This window comes from Podarcis bocagei (genome assembly GCF_964188305.1).
Source record: "Podarcis bocagei genome assembly, chromosome: 7".
Taxonomy (NCBI): Eukaryota; Metazoa; Chordata; class Lepidosauria; order Squamata; family Lacertidae; genus Podarcis; species Podarcis bocagei.
This window is the reverse complement of record NC_138132.1, coordinates 46127905-46145243: the sequence shown is the minus strand read 5'-3', so window position 1 is coordinate 46145243 and position 17339 is coordinate 46127905. Positions and strand designations below refer to the sequence as shown.

General features: G+C 40.5%; 1 protein-coding gene across 6 annotated transcripts in view; it reads left to right on the top strand.

Annotated features, from left to right (window-relative positions):
• The window catches only part of CDH8 (cadherin 8), a 239377-nt gene that overhangs the window by 104399 nt on the left and 117639 nt on the right, over positions 1–17339 (top strand). For all 6 annotated transcript variants that reach the window (XM_081202702.1, XM_081202703.1, XM_081202704.1 and 3 more), the window contains one exon: positions 13960–14079. In XM_081202702.1, the coding sequence (XP_081058828.1) occupies positions 13960–14079 (120 nt within the window). The remainder of the gene's footprint in view (positions 1–13959; positions 14080–17339) is intronic.

Below are 17339 nucleotides of genomic sequence, written 5' to 3'. Positions count from 1 at the left end.
CTCCTCTGAATTTCTAGTGCTTAATGTTCCTCCATGAATACAGATAAGATGCTGCCTGTGGAGCTGATGTCAATAGCACTTTCTCATGAATCAGCCCTGAGAGGACAGCTGGCTGCACGATTTGATTTCACCCTTTCCCTGGAGGCCAAATGGTCACTTTCGCCATATGCTTGTTTGTGGCAGCCCAAGGGAGAAAGGATCCTAAGTCTGCTCTTACAACCTGGTTTAAGCTTCACAGACAAATCAACCTGAGAGAGAGAGGAAAACCAAAAACACTCAAAAGAAATCACAATCCAGAGGAAATAATGTACACTGCTCCAATTTTGGGATTAGGTGGAAGGGGGGGTGGGAGAGAGAAAGGCAGACAGACGTCATATATGATATATTAATTTTGTAGACTAGAAGTGCTAACTTACTAGGGGTGTGTGAATCAGTTTCTACATTTCCCCTCCCCTCCAATCTTAAATACAGTCCTCACCTTTTCCATATCATAGCTATTTATTTATTTATTTATTTATTTATTTATTTATAACTATTATTGAAAATCTGTATGCATTTTTGTGTCCATTTCAACTAATACACACATTTACACACATTTTGGCATGCCATTTATTCAAATATAATGTATTATGAACATTATTTTCACTAATTTAAGTGTGTGTCTTTCCCTCCATCCCCCGCACATTTTTATGTGCATTTTTGGTTGGAGAACTGCATATCAAAATTCAGAGAAGTGTGAATTCTGAAGAATAGCTGCATTTCAGTGTCCCTGCTGTTTTGGGATGTGAAAATTAGTCAATTTTGCATTAAAATGTGAACCAGATTACCTTCTCCCCCGTTACTATAACTAGCATTTTACACACATGCAGGAATGCATCCCTATGATTAATTCATTCATTCTCGCAACAAATATGTCTATACAACCAACACTGATTTTGTGTGTGTGTGTGTGTGAGAGAGAGAGAGAGAGAGAGAAGAGAACAGCATAAAATCAACAGTAAAATTACATTCATAAAACAAATACAAATTGCATCACAAATCAGTAGATCAGGTGAATGCATCAACATATCTGGATCATTATCCAAGAAAGAAAGCCTGGGTAAACAGAGGTGCCTAAACAGCAACACTGCACTTGCCTGCCTCCAGGAGGGGAAGGGAAAACAATGTACATTTCCCCCAGGACTGTGATTTCTAGTACTCTCCTTCACAAAGTTTGAACTCAATAGGAGTTATTTCTGGTCTACCATGTGTAGGACTGCACCACAAATTTGTTCTTCTGCTTTTTAAATTCAACAAACCAAAAATCAGTTTGTCATCCTTGCTGGATTGTAAAACTGTCATCCTGTTCAACCTTTCATTGCCTGTGGGGATTCTAATTTCTGTAACCGTAGCAGCCCTATGTAAAATAGGCCATTCACTACTTTGCTTTATGCAGATGCTGATGAATTAGACAAATGCAGACTGTTCGAGTTGTCCCCCCCCCCCTTTTTACTAGTTATTTATACACACATAAAGATGCCTTGCTTAGTGACTCAGTCATTGAGAAACACTCATGGTGTATTGAAATTGTTGTACTTTCATATGACCTAAAAAGCTAAAATGTGGCACACATGGGGAGGATCCGATTAAATAAATATACACTGCATTTCAACCCTAACATTGGCCCCCTAGGTGACTTGCAATTAAAACTGCACATTATAGAACAGTAAGAACCAGGAGGCAGTTATCTGGAGATTTGGGGCAAGGTGTTAACAATATGTGAGTGGCATCCAGCTTTATTCCTCTGGCCCCTGGTAGTTATCCTCAGGCCTGGCCACCATAGCATGTAAATGAGGCAAGAAAAATGAATTCATCAAACAATTAATACAATTCAATACCATACCCCCCCAACATTTCTCCAATGAAAATAGGGATGTCCTACCATGGTGGTAGTGAGAGCAGGCATTGGGGGTATGGCTAGACAGTCTGGCACTGCGATCCACACCACACATTATTTCAGTGCATGGAGGAAGAGTGTGGTGGTGAGTTTTGTCCCCACCCTAAATTTTGAGTCTCCCATCTGAAAACTGATGGAGAACTGAACCCCATCCTCCCTGTTTTAGCTCCCAAAACTGGAGGAAAAAGTGTTTTATTAGAACTTTCTGCTCAGTCCTAGATCAAACAAAATAAAGCAGTGCTGCGTGCTATGCACCATTCCTAAGAGGTTTCAAAATGACAGTTTTTTTTAAAAAAAACATATCTAGCTTATCCTCCTGTTGATAGAGGGTTTATCCTAGAGTGCACTTTTCTCATCCTTTAGGGGATACCATCAAAAGCCTCTAAGGATGCAGATCTTTCTATTTCTCTTGAGGGACCCTTCCAATTCCACCCCCTCCCAAATTCTTAGGATGAAACTCCCTTGCCTTGTACTTAAACTAAACCACCCTCATTACAGATACCACTATTGCTCCTTATCTGGAATAAAATTAGGCCTTGTCTCCATCTATCTAACTAGTGATTGAAACTGCTTCCAGCATTGTAATTCCCAAATGTGCCCTCGGTATAAAAGAATCGTAAAGAATTTTCTTCTTACTTTTCCATCTGCAAGGACAGTTAGATATCAATGTCAGCATATCATTAGGTTATAAACTTCAAACTGAAATTCAAATATTTATAGATAGTTATGACATGAGTGGAACTGTTCAAGAAAAAATATATGTGTGTGTGTGTGTGAGAGAGAGAGACAGACAGACAGACAGACAGACAGACATATATATCAGCATACAGGTTCAGGTTCATAAATTAGGTAAAACTTTATGTTGCTCTTGCTGTTTTATTTTATTTTCATTGGATCACTTAAAGAAAATGATTTGCAGTTGGAGGATTAAGCAGAAGCAAAAGAATGTACTTCAACCCCACACTGGTTAAAGCACTGAGGGGAAGGCAGCAACCCCCCCCCCCAACCAAAGACCAGTTGAGGCTGGGGGGGAGATTCTTTCCAGTCCTGTCAACCAGTGACCCAAGTAGTTGAGTGAGACTGTAATGTTGAGGGTGGGAAGCCTGTGGGGGCAAAATGGTCCCAAACTCTCATGGACAAGGGCTTTTAAGGCCTCCCTCTCTCCTTCCCTCTCACAAGATCTTGTGGGGAGACCTTTTGGGGTCTCACAAGAGCACAACAACAAAAGCCCACCCCACTCTCTGAGCTCCCGTGCCACAGGGTAAAGTTATTCTGTGTTCAGGGAGCACTCAAAGCAGGACTTAATGCATGACTAATGACCACTGATAATACAAACCCTCCAAAATACCAAACATGAATAAATCCTCACATGAATTAAACATACGGTATTAATTTTGACATTTTTCTTTTTTTAAAAAAAAAGGAATGGAAATGAATGTTTCTTAAACTTCAAGGTAACACTAATTTGCATGTCAACAAGTTATCCAGGTTTATATGAGATTATTGTAGTGTTATACAGAGCAGTATTGTTACCATGACAACAACTAGCATGCTACCTCTGAGAATATATTTTTTAAGGACATCTAAGTAATTGTATCGCTTTGGAAAGAAAGCTAGACCTAAAGCTAGGAGTGGACTGACTTTAGTATTATGCAATCTCTTTCAGATTGTACTGGAAGGTCCATGTTCCATTATATAGCTATACAAAGCACAAGTTATACTTGGGATCTTTTAATGGTTAAAGCACACCCAATCAATGAAAAGGATCCTGAGACTGAACCCTTGCTTAAGAACCTCCTTGTTAGTTCAGGAAAAGATCCATTGGGCTGTATCCAACTTTCTGTGTCTGCTAGTACAAAGGCTGTTCTGCTAGGAGGCGAGTGAATTTTAATGATGTGCAGCAGATGAATCAAGTGCAACAGCTTCTCTAGCCACAGTTCCTTATGTAACAGATCGCACAATCAGTTGCAAAGAAAAGTATCAGCAACCTGCTTAAGCATTCTCTTGCCCATCAACATTCTGCTGGCACAAAACGTTACAGAGGAACATGTATACTACTAAGTGACTTTAACTTAGCACTGTGCTGGATACAACTCCCTGACTCCAGCATTGCAAGGATAACAAAGAGATGAACATAGTCACTGGAGTAAAATAGGCCACAAGTTTATTAAGAAACACAGTTAGTGCATCAAACTCTTACCTGCAAAAAAGAGAGAAAAGCAATTGACGTTAGTCATGGAGGAGAGCTAAAGTTGTTGCTGTGCCAATTGGTTCTCCTGCCAATTGACCCTAGGCTCCACCTGCACACTGCATTGGTCCTGCTCAGGCCAGCCTGCCTTTTGCTTAAGGGTATATGTCAAAGCCCCCTGCCCATGTGTATGTGTGCATACACACACCTACATGCCCATCTGTTGTGATTTGGTGGTGCTGTAAGGTTTTTTGTGACTACTTCCCAAACCCATCAAATGGTTTTGTTTTGGGTGGTTTTTTTTAGAGAGAGTGAGAGAGAAATATGGCAATGTCCATTTTGACCTGCAACTCCTGGAGGACTAGCCATGGGTCAATGTGGCCCCCAGCCTAGAAAACAGTTAGTTAGCTCTGCCTTAGTGGTGCTTTCAAATGTTGAAGCAGGGTTTGTTCAGTCACAGAATGTCATGGGCACAGCCCTGTTCTTTGGTCATCATGCAGTGGGGTCCCTTTATGCCTGTAACACTTTACAATTATAACCCGCCTTTTCTCCAAGTAGCTCATGTTTCTACCTCTCTTTATTTGATCCCCTCAACAATCTTGTTAGGTAAGTTGGCTGAGAGTGAGAATGACCTAAGGTCACCTAGTGAACTTCATGGACAAGTGGGGATTTGACCCCAACATTCTGACCACGACACCATCCTGGGTCTTGATGGGGTTACACCTAAATGTTGGGAAAGTCACAGTTTATTTAGTTAATTATTTCAGTTATTTACATGCCATCTTACAAGGAAGAGATTCCTCAAGGTGGTTCGCATTCATTATGAAACTTAGAGCATGATAGATGCAATTAAGAGAACAGTATTATTTTTATGCACCCCAAAATATTCAAACTTGACTAATCTGGACATGTTGGCTGCAATTCACAGACATACCATCTTGCTGCACACTTATATGGGATATTGCTTCAGTGAACCCAGCAAACACTTGGACAACACATCTCCAAAATCAGGCCTAGGGAACCTGTGGCCCTCCAGATACTGCTGGACTACAATTTACATCATCCCTGACCATTGGCAATATTGGCTCAGGAGGATGGCAGTTGGAGCCCATCAGTGGTTGGGGGGGGGCTACAGGCTCGATATTCCTGTCCTAAATCAAGTTAACACTGCAGCTTGCAAGAATTTAGTAGCAGGGATAATGCACACACTTATATATATACATATACACCAGCAAACCCTACTGGGTGAGAAAGCATGCTCTAAGGTACAGTATGACCAGTTTTCTTCTCGCTCCCTGCCCCCTCCTAACCATTGCAATCTTTCAGCAGAATGGTTCATTCATTGAATATGAATGCATGCAAATTTCTAATGCCACGAGCCCAGTCCTTCAGGGCATACAAGTTTTATTTATTTTTTCCCCCAGTACACACATTTCAACAGCCCGCCCCTCATCTGCCTTTTCCTTCTTCCTCAAGGGTGCTGTATGCATTTTTCTTTCTGAATAATGTGCACATTCGGTACCCTGACTAAGACATAAAAAACAGAGCCAAAGCAACAGAACAGCATTACCCAAGTGCACATATCTTTACTTTATGAAGGATTTTAATCTAGTTTGTCAGCAAACAGAAACTAGTTTGTGCGTCAGGGAGGGGGAGAGAGAGAAAGAAAAAGAAAGAAAGAAAGAAAGAGCTTTCAGATGACCTGTTTATTGAACATCCATTCTGATTTGTTTGTAGGGAGATGATATGGCACTGGCTATTTAATGAGCAGTCATTCTGATTTGTATGTGCAGAGGTTAGATGATGTTTCATCAAAGCAAATGTTGTCTCACTTTCCAGTGCATATCCCCATCGCTTTCCTTATTGCAAATAGCATGCCATTGAGAAGCAGGTGGATTGAGCAGTACCTCCTAGTCAACCTGAATTCGTTGGTATGTGATTGAATCCCACCCCCAAATAGTGACAGTCTGGATGCACCTAGAGAGATCAAGGAGCAAGTGTTATCATTATCTGCCTCTTTGGGTCACTATGTGCATTTTGTAAGGCAGAATCTTCAAAAGCTGCACTAATGGAGTGAAACAATGAGCCATGGTTAACATTGAAAGGTGTTCATTAATTAAAATCTGTTGCACCTTTTTGCAGCCTCCACTTACTTGCCGTGTGATTCACATTACAGAAATGTGTCTTGAGGAAAGTCACAGTGAGTCGTAAAAATAACATGTTAAAATATCCCTACATATCTATCCCAAAATGTGCTAATGTTATGTAAGGTAGCATTATGTGTGTCTCAAAGGAAGAAGCACATTTTCTGGATGCTGCTGCAGTAGCCTCTGCAAAAAAATCACCTATATTATTAGAAGTGGAACTTAAAGCAACTTAGGGCATAATAGCAACTTTCTTATTTAAAAACCAATCAACCCCCAAGAGGTACCTTACCAAATGTGTCTCACTAAAAAAAGTTTGTTGTGGCCCTAAAGGGGTTCAGAATATACTCTGATTATTATTTTTAAGATACACATCTTTTTAGCTGCTAATTATTTGGGTTAAAACTTAAGCCATTTTTTTAAAAGACAAAAAACTTCACTCCAACACTTTTTAACATCTGTGTTTGATATTTTTCACACCACATATACTACATTTTAGACAGGATTGGCATCACTTGAACTTGATCATTGGTAGAGGTGCTGGTAGAAAGCATGTGACCTCTGGACCGCAAGTCCCATCATCCCTGATCATCAGCCATGGCAACTGGGGATGGTGGGAGTTGTAGTTGTTCAAACAACATCTGAAAGGCCACAGGTTCCCCACTTTAGTGCTAGTAGGATGGCCTGACCTTCATATGTGTACAGCGGTGCCCCGCAAGAGGAATGCCTCGCAAGACGAAAACCCCCCCACTAGACGAAAGGGTTTTCCGTTTTTCAATGCGCTTCGCAAGGCGAATTTCCCTATGGGCTTGCTTCACAAGATGAAAACGTCTTGCGAGTCTTGCGATTTTTTTCGCATTTCCCGCCCTTTTTCTAAGCCGCTAAGCCGCTAATAGCCTTTGAGCCGCTAAGCCTTTAATAGCTGCTAAACCGCTAAACCGCTAAGCCGCTAAGCCGCTAATAGGGTTGCTTCACAAGACGAAAAAACCGCTAGACGAAGAAACTCGTGGAACGGATTATTTTCGTCTTGCGAGGCACCACTGTACTTCTGCTGTTGAAAGGAAAAAAACAAAGTGGGGCTAAAGCCAGACTGGGCTTCCGTGTTTCAAGGTGGAAAATTAAAGAGAACCAGCATTTTCTCCATCTAAGGCATCTGTATTGAAACCAGTATCATGCCACCTTAAACAGTCATGGCTTCCCCAAAGAATCATGTAGATTGTTAAGGGCACATAGGAGTCCCCTAACAGCTTTAAGCACCCTTGACAGACTACAGTTCCCAACATTATTTTGAGGATTTTAATGTATAGTACAGCTAGGACCTCACTAAAAACATCAGTTTCTTGGGAGATTCTAGTGTCTACTGGACATTCACTCACCAAGGCCAAATGTCTTATGTGTATGCATTAACATTAGAAATGTATACAATGAGTTGTATTTATTGTTATTATTTCAGAATATACTATCTGCTTATAATGAACACATGGGGGTGGTGTGGGGTTAATATGAACATGGAAAGATAAACCTGAGCACAACTCTCAGTTCACTTGTGAATCCCAGTAACTGGCATACTGGCAGTGGAGGAAGAACATATCCGTCATGGCTGATAGCCATTGTTTGTCCTAACCGCCATAAATATGCCATTGATAACCTTATCTCTTCCCACCATTACCACCTTGGTAATGTTTCTAGCTGGTCATTATAAGAACTACTATTTCATTCTATTTAGGAATTGGTGCCTGAGTTTGCTATTTCTCCTCTTCCCTTCCTCTCCATTTTTCCTTGTGTGACATGTCTTTCAGATTGTAAACCCATATCTTGTTTCAGTTGACTGAAAGTAAGCTGCTGGGACAGTATTTTGGGCTGAAGATAAAAAGGGGATAAAAAAATAAAGGGGGAATTAATTCAGGATCACTTGGTTCTGGGGAATTTATTTGAATGGATGGGTCTACCCAGCCATGACAGTGATTTTGAAAAGCCCACTTTTAAGCCCTGGGGGAATTATAACTGGTCTAAATTGGGAAGGTCAAATAGGTGAAGAATTATCACTCTTCTTTTTGCAGTCCAGTGAGTAATGTTTCCTGTAAAACCAGTCAGCACTAAGTTGCCCCTTGGTGCCTTTTGCATGAAGGGGTATGCAGCACCCTTAACAGATTATATTTCCTAGGATTCTTTGGGGGAAGTTATTACTGCTAAAGTGGCCTTATTGCTTTAAATGTATGGTGTGAATAAGGTCTAAGCTTTTAACATTTTCTGGCCAGGTAGAAATATAATGCATTCCACCATAGTGGAGAAGACATGGCCAGGCCACCTCTGTACCTGCTCTGCCTGCTCTACAAGAGCTATGTGTCACTGGCATCTTCTAGGTTCCTGCTCTCCATTCGTAGGAGCCTTTTCTTTTTAAAGCTGAACTTGGGCTGGATAGCCCTTCAAACAGAGAATGCCTTCATATGGAGGGCTGCCCTCTGCACAGCAAGACAGATGTGGGAATAATAAGCCCAGAACTTACAGGTTGCAGTTGGACAATGACAGGGCTTAATGTGAAGCAGAACTCACAGAAATCAGAGCTTCATCTTCATTTTCCATGAAGATGCTCACCCTGGGGTTTTTTGTCCATAACTTGCATCACTCAGCACAGCAAAAGATGATGCTATCTGGATCTTCATAACTGATAGAACATGTTCTATGCTTCTGTGTTCCCTGTAAGAGAACTGCTGCCCCTTTAAGAAAGGCTTTGGAGAAACTTGGTTCCAATGCAAAGAATCCTTGCATAGTGGTAGCGGAGAGGGAACAAATCGGTGTTTTTAAGTTTCCTTTTGCTGCCTCCTCCCCTTCTCTTCATTTTAAGTAGTGAAAAGAAAATAATGGAGTTGTGCAGGGGAAGGTTGCAGTTACATAATAATCACATTATGTTTTATTTTGATCAGGAAATTTTATTTTAACATGATTCATTGTGAGATGTTGGGCACTCTCACTGGCTGCATTCTGACAGTTTTCCTGACACTGCCTTACCTGATGATTTGTGCAACCTTTCACATGACATAAAAGCCACTTCTGAGAATCTCATTCCTGTGCAAATTCCTTCCAGAACAAATCTGTTCGTAGCCCCTTTGACCCAGAAAATGGCAGGGTGAAATTTGGGGTGGTATTGTCAAAGAATCATAGAATTGCTGATTTGGAAGGGACCCTAAGGATCATGTAGTCCAACCCCTTGCAATGCAGGACTCTCAGCTAGATCATACATGACAGATGGTTATCCAACCTATGCTTTTATAAACCTTCGTGTTTTCATGGGGGAATCATGGGAGAACAGAAGTGCACATGTGCATGTGGGGCATTCCCTCTCTCCCTCCCCACCCCTCTATCTGCCTTAGTCTCCCATCAGTAAAATACAAATAAGATTCACCAGCAGTGAAATGGTGCTTGGAGGAAATAAACTGATGTTTGGCTGTGTGGCAATTTTGTTAAGACTCATCTTTAACAGAAAATAGCTGGGAGAACTAAAGTGGAGAATTGGCTTGGCAAGAAAGCTGAAGTGATTGTCTTTTATTTATTTATTTGCAAACTTTCAAAATCTCTTGCATTTCACAATAATGAAGGTTGGACAACCATAGTTTGAATGTATATAAACATTTGAATTCTGAGTTCAGAATTTGACATCCACAAGGGAAATTATTTCACCTGTTTTGACTGGCTAAATGAAATTAATATATATTTTGCTAAATTTCATTATCAGGCACTGTCAGATCATGTCAAATGCTGATGGCTACTGCATGCCAGCTTCAAGATTCTGCCAAATGTTGACAGCTGCCACTGCAGAATCCATGAATATGAAATGCTGATGCTGAACCTTAAATATTATTGGAATACTTGCACACACAAAGAGAGAGGTTGCCCAGAGAAAAGCTAGAGGAGCACATTTGCGGGGAAGAGATCAAAATAATCTCAGCTCTAGCTAGATTTACAGAATTCAAATCATTCTGGTTCAGAGGATTTTTAAAAACACACACATTGAGATGGGCTGGGCTTGTCTTACCTCAAGGCTTCTTCACATGTTACACTGAACAGAGGTACAAGCTGTCTCTACAAATGTGCAAGTGTTTGTGTGAAATATTTGTACAACTCAACTACTGTGTGCCTAAGTACAGAGACTTTGCACTCATTGAATGTTAGATGTGAATAACTTTGCTATTTTGTACACAGATGGTACACTCATTGAATGCAATATGTGAACACTATTATTGTGTATGATGTGTTAATAAAGCTTGGCCAAGGGAGAATAACTTTAACCCTCTACTTATAATTTAACTTCCACTGCTGGGTATCTGGTGTACTAACCCAACCATTAACAAAACTTGTATTAGTCATTAAAGCCTGGCAGCAGAATTGAATAGCATAGGAACACATAGAGGCATCAAATTATTTGGAGATAATGACTGAATGACTGGTCAGTGAAGGTGTTGGATCTTGTGTGGAGTTGTCAACTGGAACTCTGAAATTAGGCTCATCTGTTACCATTCTTGGCTAAGATGTAAAGAAAAATGCTTAGTATAGCATACCATATAATATTAACTTGGAGTTGTTTGACTTGCAATACAGATGCGTGCATATATAAAAAAGAATTCCTTGATGCCAAGATTCAAGTTTGGGGCAAGTACTCTCTGCTGAGAGTTTAATTAATGTGTGAATGGCATCAAGGAATGCCTCATACCACACACTCCTTAATCACTTCTCAGTAATGGTTGATTTCAGCTTTTGAGTATGGTCTTTAGGAACAGTCAAGGTGCAATTGTGTTTGGCATACTGTTTGGTTATATGCTTGTTTGTACTTTTGGAACCCAGTGATGTCCATTTATGATTGGGATATCAGCATGAAATCAGACCTGCCCAGGATCACAGTATTCTGTTGCGAGTTCAGCTATTAGGCCGACACCCCAGTTGCTCCCCCTCCTGAAGTATGTTTCCTCACTCACAAAGTTACACCAAACCATTCACTACAACCTTTTCTTGGGCCACTGACTCAATATTGCCTATCCTATTAATTAATGCCATCATTTGTTTTCTAAAAGACATACCAGCAACAAATCAAGGAGAAATGACTTATATATGATTTGGTTAACATTCTCCACAACCAAAATCCAAAGAATGATCTGAAAAGGTTACGCAATTATTTGACATTTTTTAAAAAAAACTCTGGCTAATGCAAAGTAAAAGAAACTGGAGGAGACAAAGCTATTTCTGAGACAACAGAGGATATTCAGTTTCTGCCAATGGCTTCCTCTAACTATTATAGGTGGAAATCAAAGAAGGAAAATATATCATTTTCAAACCATTGATTTTCTATGCTGCAGCTGTAACACTGCCAGTTTCTTTGAAATATGCTATTGCAAAACCTTAAATACAATATATTATATTGTATTATTCATCTGGAATTTTGTACCTCTTTGATATGCTTCCTTTGCAAATGCTTGGAAATCCACATAATTTAAATAGGTAGTTTTATTTTACATTTTACAAAGGTACTTCAAATAATATGACTATTCTAAAATAAAAGTACTTCAAGAAGTTTCACCCTGTTGGTGTATTACTGCTGAATGGCACACACGGAAATCAGGTTTTTAAGTCTAGAGATTGATAAATCAGTCAATTTCCAGTCTTAGGTTTATTCATAAATCCATTCCAACCTGTTGCAACATTAATATGTAATTTAATTTACTTCAAAGCCATTTTAAAGTTATTTATTGAAAAGTCAATTTCAAATCCATAACCTGAAATTGTATATTCTTGGTGTTAGAAGTGCAACTGCAGGGATCGTTCAGTATGCAATTTAAGGGTTAATTCTCTTAATCTTAAAATCAACTCACCGAAAGTGGGACAGGTGCAGATGTTGCTTAGCAACCAGGCATATTGACACAATGATTGTTGAGGTAGTGTGTTCTTTGATTGGCTGAATCATCCTGAGAGACGTTCTCCTCTCTTGGTGTTTAGTTGAAAGTCTCCCTGCTACAAACAAGGCCTGAAGTAAACAAAACAAAACCTTTCTGTTCCTTTCTCCTCAAACTATACAGGGTGCTTTGCTGAGTATCCTCAGTAAAGTTTTAACAAGACTTTTCTCTCTGGACTCTGTCTGTGTTATTTAAGTGCCTTTGCTAATGTCCAGGAGGACAAGGGCAAAGAGGAAGATCCATTGTTGAATGCCCCTTGCTTGCAACCATGGAAACATTCACAAGCCTTGCCATAAAAAAAAATACTTAATAAAAAATCTGTAAAAAGACAGAACCCAAGAGCACTCTAACATTTTTACTTCCACCCTGTTGGTGAGAAACTGCCAAGGATAATCCATCACAAGGATTATCCATATTTGGTTCTTCCCCCCCCCCCCTTGCCTGCTGTTGTCATAGTATTTCCCTTAAAATAAACTTTTATAAATGTATTTTATTTTTTAAAAATACATCTTGCAGATCTCCTTTGCAGGCTGTGCTCTGTGTGCCTTCCACCACCCTCAGTACTTAAAGTATGATGAGTGGCAATACAGGATAGAGTCTTCTCTGGAGTGAGTTCCTTCCTGGAGAACTCTTTCCCTTTGGTAGTTCACTTTGCTTGTTCCTAAGCTCTTTTTAGGTTCCACACCAAGATGAATATCTTTCAGATGGGCTTTGGGGTTGCTCTGATAATGCCCCCCCCTACACAATTTGTGCTGCCCTGATAATTATTGCTGATTGATGTTGTGCTACTAATTAGTATTGTATTTAAAACAGCAACAACATACATTTTATATTGTGTTTATAGCTTGGATCCCATAGTGGCTGGTGGGCCAGAAAGGGGTGGTGTGGTATTGTTGCTTACCTAGCTTCCCAATGCAGAAGTCACTGCCAGTAACCAAATTGGGGGGGGGGGACCATTCAGTAGAAATGTCAGTGCAGTGTGGGCACAGCAGTAGGAGTGTCAATTTGGCTCCAGCACTGCACACATAGCACATTGCTATCTCACATTGCCAGTTGAAAGCAGCTTTATTTTCTTCTGCTTGTAACAAATCCTAATGTTTAGGTCTGATTGTGTTTTTATTGTTAGCCTGCTGATACCTTAGTGTTTAATTGTTTCTGTGGCCTTGGCTTGTTTGCTTGTTTACTGCCAAGCTGTCTTGGGTGGCTTATGCAGAAAGGCACAGTGCAGATGTCTTAAATAAAACATCAATATTTAGAGAGCATTGCTATTTGTAATGATGCTATGCTCATTGCCTTGCTGAGGGCATGTCTGTGGGTCAGTGGAGAGGAGGGCTCATAAACTGCAGGGATGTTAGGATTGCAATGCTTTGCACATCAGTGTATGTTTAATAATGAGCTTAAGTTTGCCATCTGAAGTACCCAGGACAGGTCCTTCTGCATGGTGACACTGAGGATCTGGAGCTCACTACCAAGGGAAGGTTCATCCTTCTGCCTTGTTTCTGATCTTGAGATAAAATTTGCTGACCCCTATTCAAACAACTGTTAGAGTCTTCTGATTGTTTGAGGAATGGCTTGCTCTGGTTTCAGCTATTTCTTTACTGCTCAGCTGATACCATGTTTTATTTTCTATATGGGTGGTTAATTAAGCTATCAATGGAAGAGAGTATGGAGCGAGTCCTCTGTCCAGATTCTTTCCTAACATATTGCCAACTGGCATTCTTCATCAACCATACTTTTCTTTTTCACTAGGTACTTACGTTACCAAAGTGACAGCCACCGATGCGGATGACCCTGTTTACGGAAACAGTGCCAAGCTCGTCTACAGCATCTTGGAGGGACAGCCTTACTTCTCAGTTGAACCACATACAGGTGGGTGCTTCTGAATGCTAACTTCCCCTGAGTTATATGATATGAGAGGAGCGCGGCTTCCTGAATGCTGCTTTGCTTCCTGCATTTCAACATAATGTGTAGGTAGGTGGCTGTCAACATTAGTCAATCTGCAGAGCGTAAGTATCTGACTCATTTCCCATGGCTGCACAGAAAGACCTGACAAAGTACAAAGATAAAAAAGGAAGAAGACTGCTTACAAATGTTGTTGCAGTAACTGAGACTGAGATACCAAAAAAGGTCAAGTGAAAAGCCCACTGTTAGTGGAAATATTGCAACATATTTTAATAAGATGTTGTTCAAGTCCTCCAAACAGAAGCAAAACCTATTGGGGGGGTGTTATGGGTGTGCAAAATTTATTATAGGTTGTTAAACCTTTCTTTTAATAGTGCCATAGAGTATGTATATACACACTTTTATACACTAGGTTCTACATTCTATGTTTCAACCAGGGTTGGGAAATCTCAGACCAGGGACTAAAAATGACTCCCTAAGCCTCTCTGTTAGACTCTCTGGTCACATTGGTGTAATATGGTTTCCAGTGCCAGGAGCCATGCGGAGGTGTGGTGGTGGAGGGAACTGGATAGAGTACGCATGTACATTCAACTGCCTAATAGCATCTGCATTGCCCAGGAGATCGCAGCCACAGAGATAAGTAAAGAATAACCCCGATTGTCTGGAAAGGTTACTTCCTAGTTTGCATGGAGAAGCCATTTTCAACAGAGCCCAGCATCAGAAGCACATAGCTGTGGGTGTTGTAATATTGCACCCATAATAATTTTGTACCTGGGACAACAGCCCTTGTGACCACCATGTTCTGCCACTGTCTGGTATCTTCCCACAATGCCCCACCTACACATCAACTCCTCAACCACACTCGCCATCATTGTTCCTGGCTTTGCATTTTGGTGGTTTGGTGGTTTCTCCCCAGCTTGCCTAGATGGATAATGTGTAGAAACTAGCCTATTGCATAATGGTAAAATTTACATTATGCCCAGCTTTGGCTCTGACTCTGCCCCTGTGATTGCTAGATGGTTGCTAAGAGGGAATTGTGGCCCTTGGACAGAAAAGCTCTGGTTCAATCTCTGGCATCTTCAGTTAAAGTCTTTCTCCCTCCCTTTTTTCTTTCTTGTGTTACATAAATATCCCATCGATACACACACACACACACACACACACACACACACACACACAATTGTACAGTAGCACCTTTGAGACCAACTAAGTTTGTTCTTGGTATAAGCTTTTGTGTGCTTGCACACTTCTTCAGATACACTGAAACAGAAGTCACCAGACCCTTATACATAGTGGGAGGGTGGGGTGGGGTTTTTCTCAGGAGGGTAGTGGGAGATGGGTGATTGACTCAATGGGTATGGTAAACCTGTTGACGACTGTTAACGACTGCAATTAGTCCTACAGGAAAAAGCAAGGGATAGTATGCAGATGATTAGCATATGTAATGAGACTGGAATCCAATATCTCTATTAAGACCTGGTCTCTCCATAGTTTTCAGTTTAGTGATAAGTTGTACAGTGGTACCTCGCAAGACGAATGCCTCGCAAGACAAAAAACTCGCTAGACAAAAGGTTTTTCCGTTTTCGATTTGCCTCGCAAGACGAAATTTCCCTATGGGCTTGCTTCGCAAGACGAAAACGTCTCGCGGCTTTGTTTCCTTTGTCTAAAAACAAAGACATGTTTTGTTTATAAAGTTAATTTATTTTCCCTTCAATTTTTGAACTGCTCTTTACAGTATGCGTGACTTTAAAGAGCAGTTAATAAACTGTTGTTGTACCAAATTTGGCTTTGTTTCGACTTTTTTTGACCATAGGAACGCATTAATTGATTTTCAATGCATTCCTATGGGATTTCGTGCTTCGCAAGACGAAAAATTCGCTAGACGACAAAAATTGCGGAACGAATTAATTTCGTCTTGCGGGGCACCACTGTAATTCAGCAACTTCTCTTTCAAGTCCATTTCTGAAATTCTTTTGTAATAAGACAGCTGCTTTGAGATCCTGTATTGAATGTCCTAGGATATTGAAGTGTTCTCCTACTAGCTTCTCTGTCTTGTGACTCCTGATGTCAGATTTATGTCCATTTATCCTTTGGTGTAGAGTTTGGCCTGTTTTTCCAATATAGAGAGCTGAAGGGCACTGCTGGCATTTGACGGCATACACAATATTAGAAGATAAGCAATTAAATAGGCAGATGGTATGTTTCACGTTGTTCGGTCCTGTGATGGTGTTGTCTGGGTGTATGTGGCAGCAAAGTTGGCATCTGGGTTTATTGCAGGCTCTGGTACCAGGCTCCTTGGGGAAAACATGGGATAAATATCCCATGTTTTGCCCAAGGAGCTCAACATGCTGCATCTTACCCTCACAACAACCCTCTGAGGTAGGTTAGCTTTATGATTAACTCACCTATTCTTTTCTGTACTGAAGATGGCTCTTTCACCTGAGTGGAAAAGGATGTTGGGAATTGTAGTCCATCAACATCAGAAGGGTCACACGTCCCACACTCCCAGCCTAACTTTCCACAGTAGCTCAGCAGGTTTAACACCAGTGTGTACCAGAAGCCATAATGACTGGCCACTTGTCCCAGCATCATCTGTATTCTTCAGGTACATAATTTAAATCCGAGAGTTACTGAAACATTGCACTGAATTCAGACTCAAGCATGGCCAATACCACCCTGGTTCCTCAGCCATTAAGTGAAAACTGCCAGATGCTTGACAACCCTTTGCATTTTCAGTCCCAAGTAGGCAACAAAAAGGAGGATTGTTGAATTATGAATGCAGTGCACAATAGTTCCAAGGCTTTATATTTTGGAGACTGCTGAAATATTGAGTAACCTTAGAATGGAAGCTATTTACCTATTGTGACTTGTATTTTAGAAAGCATTACAGTTGGGCCCTATAAATTATATGACCTTCAGCTCAGTTAAAATTTGTCTGTTTAAGCTCTCAGTAGTGGATATGTATGGGTGCTTCTTTTGTGTTGGTACTGTTCACTCTCTGTGTCTTTCTCTCTCATTATGCTGTCATTATGATGTGTTTCATTTCATTTCACCTATATTACATCTAGGGATGGGTGAATCTGTCAGCGTTGGTTTCTCTCAGTTTCTCATTTTTCCAGTCTTAAATTCTGTTCTCTACATTTTCACATCAGCTGACTTAAAAAAAATGTTTTCCTGAAAATATATATTATTTTTCTCTATGTGTGTTTGTATGCAATTTTCCCTAC